This window comes from Mastomys coucha, unplaced genomic scaffold, assembly GCF_008632895.1.
Source record: "Mastomys coucha isolate ucsf_1 unplaced genomic scaffold, UCSF_Mcou_1 pScaffold23, whole genome shotgun sequence".
NCBI classification, from domain to species: Eukaryota; Metazoa; Chordata; class Mammalia; order Rodentia; family Muridae; genus Mastomys; species Mastomys coucha.
Window position 1 is genome coordinate 102,282,308 of NW_022196906.1, and position 13,676 is coordinate 102,295,983.

General features: G+C 49.8%; 1 protein-coding gene and 1 long non-coding RNA gene across 4 annotated transcripts in view; one reads left to right on the forward strand and one right to left on the reverse strand.

Moving 5' to 3' along the window:
• Positions 1-13,640, reverse strand: part of P4htm (prolyl 4-hydroxylase, transmembrane) — an 18,322-nt gene extending 4,682 nt beyond the window's left edge. The window contains exons 1-3 of one of the 3 annotated variants that reach the window (XR_004111742.1): positions 13,012-13,640; positions 12,700-12,781; positions 868-1,058 (exon numbers count right to left, since the gene is read on the reverse strand). Coding sequence is in view for 2 of the 3 variants with exons in the window: in XM_031345012.1 (XP_031200872.1) it covers positions 868-1,058; positions 12,700-12,781; positions 13,012-13,518 (780 nt within the window). In the remaining variant the exon portion in view is untranslated. Of the gene's footprint in view, positions 1-867; positions 1,059-12,699; positions 12,826-13,011 lie in introns of all 3 variants that reach the window. The other 2 variants (XM_031345012.1, XM_031345013.1) reach the window with 2 other exon arrangements.
• Positions 13,413-13,676, forward strand: part of LOC116073253 — a 1,486-nt gene continuing 1,222 nt past the window's right edge. The window contains exon 1 of the long non-coding RNA XR_004111743.1: positions 13,413-13,575. This is a non-coding gene — a long non-coding RNA (uncharacterized LOC116073253). The remainder of the gene's footprint in view (positions 13,576-13,676) is intronic.

Sequence of the window (13,676 nt, forward strand, 5' to 3'; positions counted from 1 at the left end):
GCTGTAGAGCTAAAGGTTTCAGTGCCGCGCCGGGGCATGGGCGAAGAAGACACAGGAATGCAGAGGTCTCTGTGCACAAGTTCAGTGATAGCCATGAAGGAAGCTAGGAAGGAGGTACACATGCCTGAGGGCTATCCATTCCCAGACCTGCTGAAGGCAGAATGAAAACAATGGACTAAGGCCTGGCTAAGATGAGAGGACAGGAACCAGGAGGACATGTGGCTGGGACCTAACTACCATGACTCTCAGGAAAAGCAGGTCCAGTGTGAGATATGAAAGACATCTTCTCTCAGGAGTCCTTAGGGGAGGGTGTGGGAGAGAAAGATGGAGGCTGATGGGCACTCAGAACTTTGCTCCATCATCACCTTTAGACATGGCAGCAAGGAACTCAGCCCACAGAGGGTACACTTCTAAAAATAACTAACGGGGCTGGCAAGATGGCTCAGTGGGTAAGAGCACTGACTGCTCTTCTGAAGGTCCAGAGTTCAAATCCCAGCAACCACCTGGTGGCTCACAACCACCCATAATGAGATCTGACACCCTCTTCTGGTGTGTTTGAAGTCAGCTACAGTGTACTTATGTATTATAATAAATAAATCTTAAAAAAAAAGATGTATGTGATTACTAAAAATAACTAGCAGTAGCCTTCCTACGGAGGGACTTTCTTGCCATCCTCTGGAGTCTCTAGGGCAGTAAGGCCCTGTCAGAGGAGAAATTAGGATGGACCCTGGGCTGGAGCATGTCCAAGCAAGCCTGGGGTAGCATTTGACTGCAGAGGTCAGGGCTAAGCTAGACAAGTTGCATGGCGACTGGAAGGGTCATTTTAGGCATCTACTCCAGTACCCATTCACATCACGGGGTCCTAACCTCTCGAAGCTGCAGGCGGCCATCATGGTTCTGATCCAACAGCTGGAAGAGGTCCTGCTGGCTGACCTGCATGGTGCTCATTGCCTCCTCATACTCTTCAGTGGGCAGGATCTGGCTTCGCTGTAACCCTTTCATCTGTGCCAGGTGGATGATAAGCCGACACTCCTCGTCACTTAGGAAGCCTGGGATTTCTGCCAGAGGAGGGTGTGGGGGGGTGATACTGGTGACTGAGCTGGAATACTGAGCACCAAGTACTGCCCCCTACCCCCCTACAAGATTCTTGGGTATTTTCTTTCTTTCTTTCTCTCTTTCTCTCTTTCTTTCTTTCTTTCTTTCTTTCTTTCTTTCTTTCTTTCTTTCTTTCTTTCTTTCTTTTGGTTTTTTGAGACAGGGTTTCTCTGTATAGCCCTGGCTGTCCTGGAACTCACTCTGTAGACCAGGCTGGCCTCGAACTCAGAAATCCACCTGCCTCTGCCTCCCAAGTGCTGGGATTAAAGGCATGCGCCACCACTGCCCGGCATTTGGGTATTTTCTATCCCTGGGTGGCCACCGAATCTGGAGGACTTTGTATTTCCATTTCCATCCACTCTGGACTTTGTTGTTTTTGAGAATAGGGTCTTAGTCAAATTCCATGGCTAGCCTGGAATTTGCTCTGTAGACCAGGCTGGTCTCAAACTCATAGAGATCTGCCCATCTCTGCCTCCTGAGTGTTGGGATTGAGGGCGTAGGCACCTGGCAGGACCGTGTATTAAGGTTGAGTGGCCCTACAAGGTTCTTATCAGTGTTTGGGATAAGAGGTCCTGTCTCATTGGTAACAATACACACTTTCAAGGAGGGGAGGGGTGCTCATGGGAGCGAGCTAGGCCTAAGCTGGAGATCCATTGATCCACCTCTTCAGCAGGAAACCGAAGGTAAGGCCACTTGAACAGCAGGGACTTGACCTCTTTTTTTTTTTCTTTTCTTTTTGACAGTGCTGAGGATTGAACCCAGGACCTTGCACATACTAGGCAAATGCTGTACCACTGTGGTACACCCCAACTTCCAGACAACTTCATTGTTGCTGTTACTGTGTTTGAGACAGTGTCTCACAGAGTACAGTATGACCTGGGTCTTGCTATGTAGCCAAGGATATCCTTGAACCATCCTGGTCTTTCTACCTTGCTCTCCTAAGTGCTAAGATTACAGGTGTGTACCAACACACTCAGCTTGGCTTCTTCCTGGGTGTGTGTATATATCTATATCTATATCTGTATCTATATCTATATCTATATCTATATCTGTATCTATATCTATAGATACAGATATAGATATAGATATAGATATAGATACAGATATAGATACAGATATAGATATAGATATAGATGTGGCAGGGGGAAGGTTGAGACATGGCCACACTATATAGCCTTAGCTACCTTGGAACTTGTCATGTCAACCAGGCTGGTCTCTGCCTATCTCTGCCAAGAGCCTAAATTAAAGGCTTGCGCACCACCCCGGCTGCATTTATATTTAAAGGTCAGAGGGATCGTGACTGGTTCTTGCTTTCAGCATCACTCAAGACATCCAATACTTAGAGCAGTGGTCCTCAGTCTCCTTGTATTAAAGGAGGCTGTCACCATTTAATACAATTCCTCATGTTGTAGTGATCCCCAGCCATAAAATTATTAAAGATGTATTTATTATTACAAATAAGTAAACTGTAGCTGTCTTCCGACATACCAGAAGGGGGTGTCAGATCTCATTATGGGTGGTTGTGAGCCACCAGGTGGTTGCTGGGATTTGAACTCAAGACCCTCGGAAGAGCAGTCTGTGCTCTTACCTGCTGAGCCATCTCGCCAGCCCCATAAAATTATTTTTTGTTACTACCCTACAATTGTTTTTTTTTCACTACTGTTATGAATTGTAATGTAATTATCTGATATTCAAAGGAGTCACAACCCACAGTTCAAGAACCACTGCTCCGGGCAGACCGAAGTTCTGTTCAAATATTAGTACTGAGAAGTCAGTCGGTATCACTTGGGGTGCTCCAGTCCCTCTATACCCTGAGAAAAGACTGTTGGCCCTGGGACTTTGCTCCATGTCTACATGTCCACACACCAGCCACTGCTGGCAGGTGGTTTGAAGGAGCTAGACCCTGAACCTCAAATGTGAACAACCCACATCTCACAGCCCAGATGCCTCCTGGCCCCACCTCCATAACCCTAAAAAAAAAAGAAAGGACACCCTTGAGAGATAAAAAGGCTGCAGAGAAAAAGGCTGTACTGCCTCCTGCAGAGTCGCTTGCCATTTCTCTTTGTCTTGCTTCTAGAATGACGCAGCAGTACTGCTCAGAAGACTGGCCCTCTAGCAAGATGGGAGACATTTTTAATAATGAGCAGAGCCAATCACACTCTGCCAATCAACGGTACTGCTTGAAGCGTTCCTGACAGCTCTGTAATCTTTCCAGCCAGGCCCTGTTACCTCTCCAGTACGGGAAGAACCCCAAGCATAGAAAGATCAGGTGCTCTGTCCAGGGCCACCCAGATGTTAGACCCAGAACCAGACTGGAGTTCAGAGTTGCCTTCCAAGGGTAGCTGTTGGAGCCCCAGATGCAGCAACAATGAAGATAGAACAGGATAAAGACCCCTGTCTAACCTGCAGGATCATAAAAGGTTGTGAGCAGATGGTAGCTGTGTTGCTGGCCAATGGGCTGGGCTCAGTTGCTTATCAGTTTTCATCTCTCGGTTGCTAAAGACAGAGAACTTGGCTGAGGAAGACAATAGGCCGGAGCCCGGATTTCTTTCTTAATTTTTATTTTTGTTGTTGTTTTTCAAGACAGGGTTTCTCTGTATAGCCCTGGCTCTCCTGGAACTCACTCTGTAGATCAGGCTGGCTTCAAACTTAGCCTCCTGCCTCTGCCTCTGCCTCTCAAGTGCTGGGATTAAAGGCGTGGGCCACCACCGCCCGGCCGGATTTCTTTATTAAGTACCAAGAATCTGCAAATCCAGTGGAGGTAATTCTAACCCCTTCCCCCTTGATTTTAAAGCTCTGGACTTGATCCCAAGCACCACATAAAACTGGGTGTGGTGAAACAGACCTGCAGTCCCAATCCTTGGGAGCTGGAGGAGGGTCAGAAGTTCAAGATCACCTTCTGCCACATAGCAGGTTCAATGTCAGCCTGAACTACAAGAGATCATGTCTTAGACAAAACAGAACAAAAGAGGGCAAGCACACAGGGAAGCCACTCAGTCGAGGCCTAATTAGGCAGCTGCCGGGACCTGAGAGTTTTGCAGAAACCCCCAGGACTTTCTGAGCGGGCGCAGCCCTTAACCCCAGCTCATTAAGACCAAGACACTGGTGGCATCATAAAACGACACAGCACCTGGCATCTAACAGAGTGCATGACCCAAGCCATGGCACTGTACCACGACACTGGACACCCTGAGATGTATCTGACCCAACCCATGACATAGCAGTCAAAGCTATTCAATAGTAGATTACCTGTTGCCCCGCCTTGCCCAAGGAATGCCACCTGTTGCCCCTCGAGTCTTCCTCTGTTCCCTCTTTATCCCCTAGTGCTTTGAGAAAAAGGGCAGAGGCTCCCGGGTGCAGAGGACGTAGGATGTGTGTGGTCCCCCAGCCAGGGCCTGCTCTGGACGGCCAGTTCTTCACCAGCCCTTTCCTCATCTATCAGTATTGGGTGTGTTGGTGTGGGGAAGGGAAGAGATTACCTTGGGACAGAGAACCTGTGCATTTGGGTTCTCATTCTGTTACCAGAAACTATCAAAGTGTCTTGAATGTCAAGATAGGACAAGAGGTATGCCACTTCACAATAGGGACCCCCGGACTTCATTCCAGTGAATGGAGGGAGCTCTGTCTGCCGGCAAGAGCTGAAGCCTAAAGGTCACAAGTGGCTTGTTCCATCCAGGCTTAACCTGCCTCTGAGGGGCACTTGCTCAGCTCCCTCGGGGCAGAGTCGGCCCCTCCTGGGGCTCTGGACTATCAGTAGCAGCGAGAATGGAGTTCTTTCAGAACTCAAAAGGCCAGGACCCAGGACACTGTGCCAGAGGCTGCGGTGTCAAAGAGCTTTCAGTATGGGGGGGGGGTGTGTGTGCCAGAGCTGGGGGTGGGCTGCGTGCTCCATCTGAGTTGGAGGTAAAGATCCAGGGTGTGGGGCCCTCCCTTAGCCCTCTCTGGATGGGGATGACTAAGAAGCTGATGGGGGAGGTGCACTGGAAGGCTGGAAAGAAGCCTGGTTTTAGAGAGAGGAGATAAAGGGGGGAAGGGCTGAGGTATGAGATGTGGCCCAAGCAGTCAGCCAGGCTGCAGAGCTGTTGCTAGGTGACCACAGTGCTGTTGCCCAGCAACCACAGAGTATTCCTTGTTACAAGGCAGTCCTAGGAGCACAAGAGGCTCCACTTGATCACCCAGCTTCTCCCACACCACAGAGTCATTAACATGTCGCAGCCAGTGACAAGCCTTGTAAGCCAGCTCTGTGGCCTTCATAGCCTGCTGTGGCTTTTCCTGGCGAACTAACTATCCTCCATTGAGACTTCCGTGTGGGCTACGATCTGTGCCACAGCATATCTCGAGACCTCCCACCCGGAGTACCCAGAGTGGGTCTAGGCATAATGTCTCCACTATATCCAATGTCATGGTCAAACCACACCCCTTTTGAATCATTCCTGAGGGGACAACATAAACTAGACTCGGGCTGGGGAGGAGACCCCAAAAGCAGGCTGCTGTGGAGGGCACAAAGGTGGAGGTTGGGCAGTAGGACCTGCATCCTCACTCGTGTCACCTCCCCCGGCTATGCAGCATGGCAGCTGTAATAGAGGCCATGAGTGACTTGCAGCCTCATCCAAGGCGTCCTAGACGCGTTCCCTACTAGGGACTCTGGAGAGTTCAGAGTGTGTGGTATCCTTTACATGGTGTGTGTGTGTGTTTGTGTGTGGGTGGGTGGGTGGGGGTGCTCATGTAAGAGTGGATGTGTATGAATATGGAGGTCAGAGCACAAGGACAAACTCAGGCGTCTGTCCTTGCCTTTCTTGGACTTGTGTGAGACAGGGCTCTTTTCAGTTGTTCGCCATTGCATCTGCCAATAGGCTAGGGGCCCTGCAAGTCCAGGATTCTCCTGTCTCCACCTCTCTTCTTGTCATTGGAATACCAGAACTACAGGTGTGTTATAGTGTGCCCAGCTTTTACGTGGGTTCTGTGACTTTCCCTGGCAAGCAGTGTCCCACTGAGCCATCATCTCTCCAGTCCCCCCGCCCTTACGCATCATATACATGTGTGTGAACTGTGACACATGTAGGAGAGATACCTGTATTCTAAGTCTGAATAGAATAAAAACAAACAAACAAACAAACTTTAGGGTGGTGTGGTACCACTAGAACATCAGTAGCTACAAGCTGGAGTGGTGGTGAACACCTGCCAAGCCAGCATGTGGAGCACAGAGGCAGGGGGATCAGGGGATCAGAGGCATCCTGGTTATACAGAGTTCCTGGCTTCCTGAGAGTCTTAACAAACAGAAACTCCATAAGGAGAATGGCTTCCCCGGAAGCCTGATTCAAAGGGCAGAGCATCTTAATTAGCTATGTGGAGAGGCCAGAGAGAGCACTCCTAGAGATAACTTAGCTCGTCCTTTAGTTCTATGGTCCAGTCTACAGGGAAGGGCAGACCCGCACCACAGTACACACTCTGGCTATAGGCACTGTGATTTGACTCAAGACTGGAGCAGTTGAATTTGGGATCCCTACCCTCAGCAGAGTTGATGCTCACCATGTAATATGGCTGTTCCCTAATGTCATGTGAGCTCCTTCCAGGACTGCATATGAGAAGCATTAGCAAGAAGGTGCAGGGGGCCACCTGTTGGTAACTACAGTTTCTGTGTAGAGCTGAGGCCATCAAACCTTGCTGTTAACTCTTCACTGGTAGCACCATTCCTGGTGCCAAGGATAGAGGCTAGAAATCCTGCCAGGTCTCAGGTCACACAGGAGACCCTCAGTGCTTAGGAGACTGAGGCAAGAAAATTGCCAATTTGAAAAGAACTTTATGAGCTGGCCAGTGGTGGCACACGCCTTTAATCCCAGCACTTGGGAGGCAGAGGCAAGCGGATTTCTGAATTCGAGGCCAGCCTGGTCTACAGAGTAAGTTCCAGGACAGCAAGGACTACACAGAGAAACCCTGTCTGGAAAAAACAAAAAACAAAAAAACAAAACAAAACAAACAAACAAACAAAAAACAAAAAAAGAAAAGAAAAAATGTTATTTATTTAAATGTTTTAAATGTTTGGGTGTTTTGCCTTCATGTTTGCCCATGTACCACGTGTACATGGTTACTGACTGCAGGAGGCAAGAAGAAGGTGTCAGATCCCCTGGCAGGGGATCTATACATAGGTTATGAGCTGCACTGAACCTGGGTCCTCTGGAAGAGCAGCAAGTGATCTTAACCATGGATGCCATCTCCCTAGCTCCAAAGATCATTACTTTGTGGGTAGGACTGGGGTACAGAGCAAGAGCTCGTCATAGAAAGATAACCTAGAGCTGGGGCTGGGTGACAGACAGCTCAGTCAGTGGGACATCTGCCTGGAAAGCATGAGGGCCTGAGTTGCATTCATTTGTTTTGAGACAGGATCTTGCTGTGCAGCTTGGGCTCCATCTGCCTCTGCTTTCAGGTGCTTGGACAAAAGATGTGCAAACCATGCACGGCTTAGAACTTGTGTTGAAACTCAAACACCCAAGTAAAAAGCTAGGCAAGGATGACCCTAGGTGCCCACTGGCCGGCCAGATTAGCTTAATCAGTGAGCTACAGGTTTAGTGTGAAACTGTGTCTTAAAAACCAAGGGGAAGCCAGGCAGTGGTGGCACACGCCTTTAATCCCAGCACTTGGGAGGCAGAAGCAGGCAGATTTCTGAGTTCCGGGCCAGCTTGGTCTACAGAATGAATTCCAGGACAGCCAGGGCTACACAGAGAAACCCTGTCTTGAAAAAAACAAAACAAAACAAAAACAAGATAAAACAAAACAAAGCAACCCAAAGGGAGGGAGAGAGAGACTGGAGCTTGTGTGGACTCTTCTCCGCACCGAAGAATTATTCTTCCGCAGAGATGGGGGAACCTTGTCCCAGTTCACATTCTTGGGCATCTGGTTAGTCACAGGTTGGGAGCTCAGAGCAAGCCATTCTCCCTAGCTCCGCCTACCTCTTGAGGATGACAGTGGGCATCAGGCCAATGGACGGCAGACAGGTAAGTACCTAAGACTGGCACACTCTGCTCTTTCCTGCGTACTACAGCATCCTGGAGCTGCTGGGCTTTAGACCACTCTGCCCTGTGGTTTCTCTTTTCCAAAACTAGATTTCTTTTTGTTTTGAAAGAGAGTCTTTAAAAAAAAATTATTTATTTATTTTATGTATGTGTGTACACTGTAGCTGTCTTCAGACACACCAGAAGAGGGCATCAGATACCATTACAGATGGCAGTGAATCACCATACGGTTGCTGGGAATTGAATTCAGGACCTCTGGAAGAACAGTCAGTGCTCTTAACTGCTGAGGCATTTCTCCAGCCCATGAAAGAGGGTGTTATGTAGCCCAGGGTGACACTTTGAATTAAAATGACCCCCCCTATGGTTTTTTTTTTGTTTTGTTTTTTGTTTTGTTTTGTTTGAAACAGGGTTTCTCTGTATAGCCCTGGCTGTCCTGGAACTCACTCTGTAGACCAGGCTGGCCTGGAACTCAGAAATCCACCTGCCTCTGCCTCCCAAGTGCTGGGATTAAAGGCATGGGCTGCCACCGCCCAGCTCCCCCATAGGTTTTTGTTTAAATATTTGGTCCCCAGTTGATAGAACTGTTTGGAAAAGGAATAAGAGGTGTGGTCTTGTTGGAGGTGTGTCATTGGGGGTAGTGGGCTTTGAAACTTCAAAAGCCCAGGCCAATTCCCAGTTAGCTCTCTGCCTCAGCCGGTAGGGTCAGATGTAAGCCCAAGTTACTGCTCCATTGCCATGCCTGCCTACGGCCACAAGCCCCAGCACGATGCTCATGGACTTACCCTCTGGAATTTTTAAGCCCCAATAAACTCTCTCCGCTCTGTTGGCTTGGTCATGGTGTCTCTTCACATCTAATGAAAAGTAACTAAGACACCCAGGCTGGCTTTGAACTCCCAATCCTCCTCTTGCATTCACCTCCCAAGTGCTGGGATTAGCAATTCGCAGCTATAAATGAATCCCTGAACTCTTCTTCCTCCTTAGCCCCTGTCCATCGCCAAACAGCAAGCCCGAGGGCTCTCAGGGTAAAACCTGACATACCTGAGTGGTAAGCAATGTAAGTGTTTGGGGGAGAAATGAGGACTCACGGAGCAAGCTTGGGCTACACGTGCCTGAGCTCCTGACCTCCAACCCTTCACAACAGTCTTACATAGCCCAGGCTGGCCTCAAGCTTGCTAATGATGACCTCAGACTCCTGGTCCTCTTTCCTCTTCTGGCAGAGTGCTGGGATTCCAGGCCTGGGATTACCATGCCTACTGTGCTGTTGTGCTAGGTGCTGAAGATCAAACCTAGGCCACTTTAGATAGATAGGCGAGAGCACTATCAGCTGGGCTACATTCCTTCTTCCCATGCTTTTTTAAAAAGCTTGGGTTTTTGTTTTGTTTTGTTTTTAAGATTTTTTTGGGGGGGGAGGCGGTTTCAAGACAGGGTTTCTCTGTGTAGCCCTGGCTGTCCTGGAACTCACTCTCTAGACCAGGCTGGCCTTGAACTCAGAAATCTGCCTGCCTCTGCCTCCCACGTGCTGGGATCAAAGGTGTGCACCACCACCGCCCGGCAAGATTTATTTATTTATTATGTATACAGCCATATATGCCTGTATGTGTGTCTGCAGACTGAAGAGGGCACCAGATCTCATTATAGATGGTTATGAGCCACCATGTGGTTGCTGGGACTTGAACTCAGGACCTCTGGAAGAGCAGCCAGTGCTCTGAGCCATCTCTCCAGCCCCTAAAGCTTGTTTTTGTCTTTAAAAAAAAAAAAAATGTATGTGAGTGCATTGGCTGTATGGATGGATGTACACCACATGTGGTGCCGCACCATCCCCTAGAAGTGCTGGGTTCACTGGAACAGGTGTTAAAGCCAGTCATGAGCTGCTACATGGCGTCAGGGACAGGTCCTCTGCAAGAGAGGCAAGTGCTCCTCACGGCTAACCGTTTCCCCAGCCCCTTAGCTTTTTGGTTGGTTTTGAGACTTGGTCTCTTTGGGCAACCCTGACTGGTGTGGAACTCTATTTTTAGACCATGTTAGCCTTGAATTCAGAGATGTGTCTGCCTCTGTACTCTGCCCCCCCCACCCCCGTTCCCTCAACCCCAGTGCTGGGATTAAAGAAAGCCACACTGTCTCCACTGTCTGTCTGTCTGTCTGTCAGTCTGTCCTAGTGTTGTTTTGCTCGTTGACATCTACTCCTGATATGTAGCCAAGGCACAGACTTGCTGTATAGCCCAGGTTGGCCTCCTGCCTCTGCCTCCCATGTGCAGGAGTTACACAGCACTCCTGATGTTACCAGGAGTCTTAGTGGCACCCTTTGAAAGTTGATGGCCCCAGCAGAGGGTTTACTATCCTTTCATCTCTTCTGTTTCTTTTCTTTCTTTTTTTTTTTTTAAGATTTATTTATTTATTGTTATACACAAGTACACTGTAGCTGTCTTCAGACGAACCAGAAGAGGGCGTCAGATCTCATGATGGGTGGTTGCGAGCCACCATGTGGTTGCTGGGATTTGAACTCAGGACCTTTGGTAAAGCAGTCAGTGCTCTTACCCGCTGAGCCATCTCGCCAGCCCCATCTCTTCTGTTTCTTATAATTTACTCTTGGGACTTCAAATCTGGGTCTTTAATTATCTTCTTTATAGGACAAGCTGCAAATTCAGAGGACTCTAGTCTTACAGTTCACCTAAGCTAACACAAACTTGAATTAGACATATATATACTGGCTAATGAAAGAAAATCCAACACTCCAATATCTCTGTTTACAGGCCTGGATCTCCCTTTCTCGAGAGCTGCCGGGCTGGATCCTCACTGTCCCTCCGGAAGGCCCACTTCTTCTACCAGAAGTCTCAGCCCAGGGTAAAATTCTGCCTCCTCTGTGGTCACCACCACATCACATTCAGTTAATTGTTTATCCTGTCTCTTTCTCATTACAACGTCAGCTTCAGAAAAAGCTGTTTCCAACACCTGAATTAGGACCTGATCCAGGCTTTACGTTATTCATAGTAATATTGATGATAACAATTCACAGCCTTGTAGGGCCCTTCTTACAACAGCACACATGGGACATTGCTATTTATAGCTCTTATCCAGAGCACCAGCCAGGGCCCTCTTGGCCCTACAGTAGAAGCATGCATTCAGCGTTGCCCAGACCTCTTCTTCTTTTAAATTTTTAAAGACATGGTTTTTATTACGTATGCTAATGTTTTGCCTACATGTGTGTCCATGTACCACAAGTGTGCCTGGTGCTTGAGGAGGTGTTGATCCATGTGGATGCTGGGAATGGACCCCAGATCCTTTGTAATAACAAGTGCTCTTAACCATTGAGCCAACTCTCCAACCTCTTCTTTTTTTTTTTTAAAGAGAAGATTACAAGCACAAATGTCATGTCTTTAAAAAAGAAGAAGGGGCTGGAGAGTTGGCTCAGTGGCTAAGAGCACTTGTTAAAATTATCTTTGGACAGTCTCTGCTACTAATCTGTCGCCTTCTAGAATCGGGGCAGGGTGGGAGACTAGTAACCAGGGCAGAGGACAACTTGCGGGACTGGGACTGGGTTCTTGCTTTCCACCATGTGGATCGCAGGGGTTGAATTTAGACAGTCAGGTAGGCGCAGCACCTTTATCTGTCTGCTCAGCCATCTCCCCAGAGACCTCTTAATGCTCTCTACAAACTCCCTTCCCTAGCAGCCGAGGACAGCCCTGGGACTGTTAATTCATACCACCAAGGCCATGTGTCCATATAGATTGGTTTTGCTTTGTTTGTTTGTTGTTGTTTTGATACAGGTTTTCTCTGTGTGGTCTTGGCTGTCCTGAAACTTGCTCTGTAGATCAGGCTGGCCATGATCTCAGAGATCCACTCGCCTCTGCCTCCGGAAGTGCTGGGATTAAAGGCATGCGCCACCACCAGGGTTACAGAAATGTAGCCCGGGCAAGGTCTGTGGACATAGTGCCCTCACCCTGTTGACATTGGTAGTCTTTGGAGAACTTTGAGGTCTTGACAACACCATGGTTTGGTATTTGAAGCCTATCATTTAATAAGAACTCAGAAAAGAGGAGCTGTGTGTGACGTGGCTAAACAGGGTCACCCTAATAGGCTCTGCCCATGAAGGGTGAAAGGCAGGACTCCTAAGACTCTCAAATACTGGAAGCAAGAAGCTGGGCCTTTGAATGGCGCCCCTCTGGGGGGCCGCTGGCTTTGAGGGTTATCAGTTCATTCCATTATGGACAGCCTGATTCTCATCAGACCACAGCTTTGGGAATGTGATCTCCCAGAAGGCCCCAGTTCAGCTGGCACCTGGTTATCAGTCTCTCACCCTGCCCCATCTGGAAGGTGACAGATTAGTAGCACAGACTGTCCACAGATAATTTCAATAAACTGTTGGAACTTTTGTCTCAGGGTCGTGCCGCCCTGATGGAAGGGTCGCCTGAGGGAAGTGTGGCAAAGGAACCTCTGTCCTTGTTATGGAAAAGGGAGCTCTCTAGTAATCCTCTGGATTCAGAGTGCGCCTCTACGAAGCAGCCATGTTCAAAATAGAAAACACACGGTCAAAAGAAGCCTCGAGGTGGACACTGCAGCCTCCCCAGCCCTTCCCAGAAGTGTCCTGCAGACTTACCAAACAGCAACGGCTTGAGGCTGAGGGTTCGGATGAAGTGGTCCCTGCCCGCGACCACCTGGACTTTGCGCTCATATCCCACCTAAAGGAAAAGTACACAGCAGGCAGCTGGTGTGCCAGGCCGCACTGCTCAAGAAAAGTCCCGTGTCAGGGCGCGACAGTAGCAAAGTAAGTAGGCGCGCGCGTGACCCGCACACAGTGATGCGTGGGGCACCGTGGTGACCCAGAGCTGAGCCACGGTTCCTTCTGACTCGGCTTGGCAGTGCTTGAAGCTCTGCTCAGCCCCGGGGGCGGGAGGGGGGGTGTTCTTACCTTGATGCCCTCCAGCCGGGTGAGGGGACCCAAGGTTGGCACTGGCTGGGGGCTGTGCTCTCGGCGCTGGGGCCCGGTGTCTGTCCTCTCGTCTCCGTTGCTGTAGTGCACGAAGAGCAGCAGGGCCAGCACGTTGCCCAAGTACAGGTGCACGAACACCATCAGCACCAAGAAGTAGGCACGGGAACAGATGCCCCGCGGCTTGCACAGTGGCCGCACCGGTGCTTCCTCACCATCGCCCGGTCCGGTCGCTGCCCCGGAAGGGCGATGCTCCGGTGGCAGAGGCCACTGAAGATTTGAGGCCTCCTCGACTGTCTCAGCCTCAGGCCGCGGCACGGTCGCCACCGCTGCCGCCATGGCGCCCAGGTCGCGCGCGCGCCCAGGGGAGGGGCCGCGGGGGTGCTCGCGCTGCGCAGTCGCTGGGACCGGGACGGCAGAGTCAGCGCGCCCGGCGGTCACTAGGAGACGGAGCTTGGGGATGCTGCGCCTACACGGAGCCGCACCCATCGGTCCGTCCTGAGATCCTGGGACCTCGCCCACACCCGGCTAGTCGCTCATGGAGCTGTACGTACTCCAGCGCAGAAAGCCATCCACAAACGTGAAGGCACATCCGCGGAGCACCGTTAGGATAGACACCATTGCGACTAGTAGTTTCCTGGTTCCCG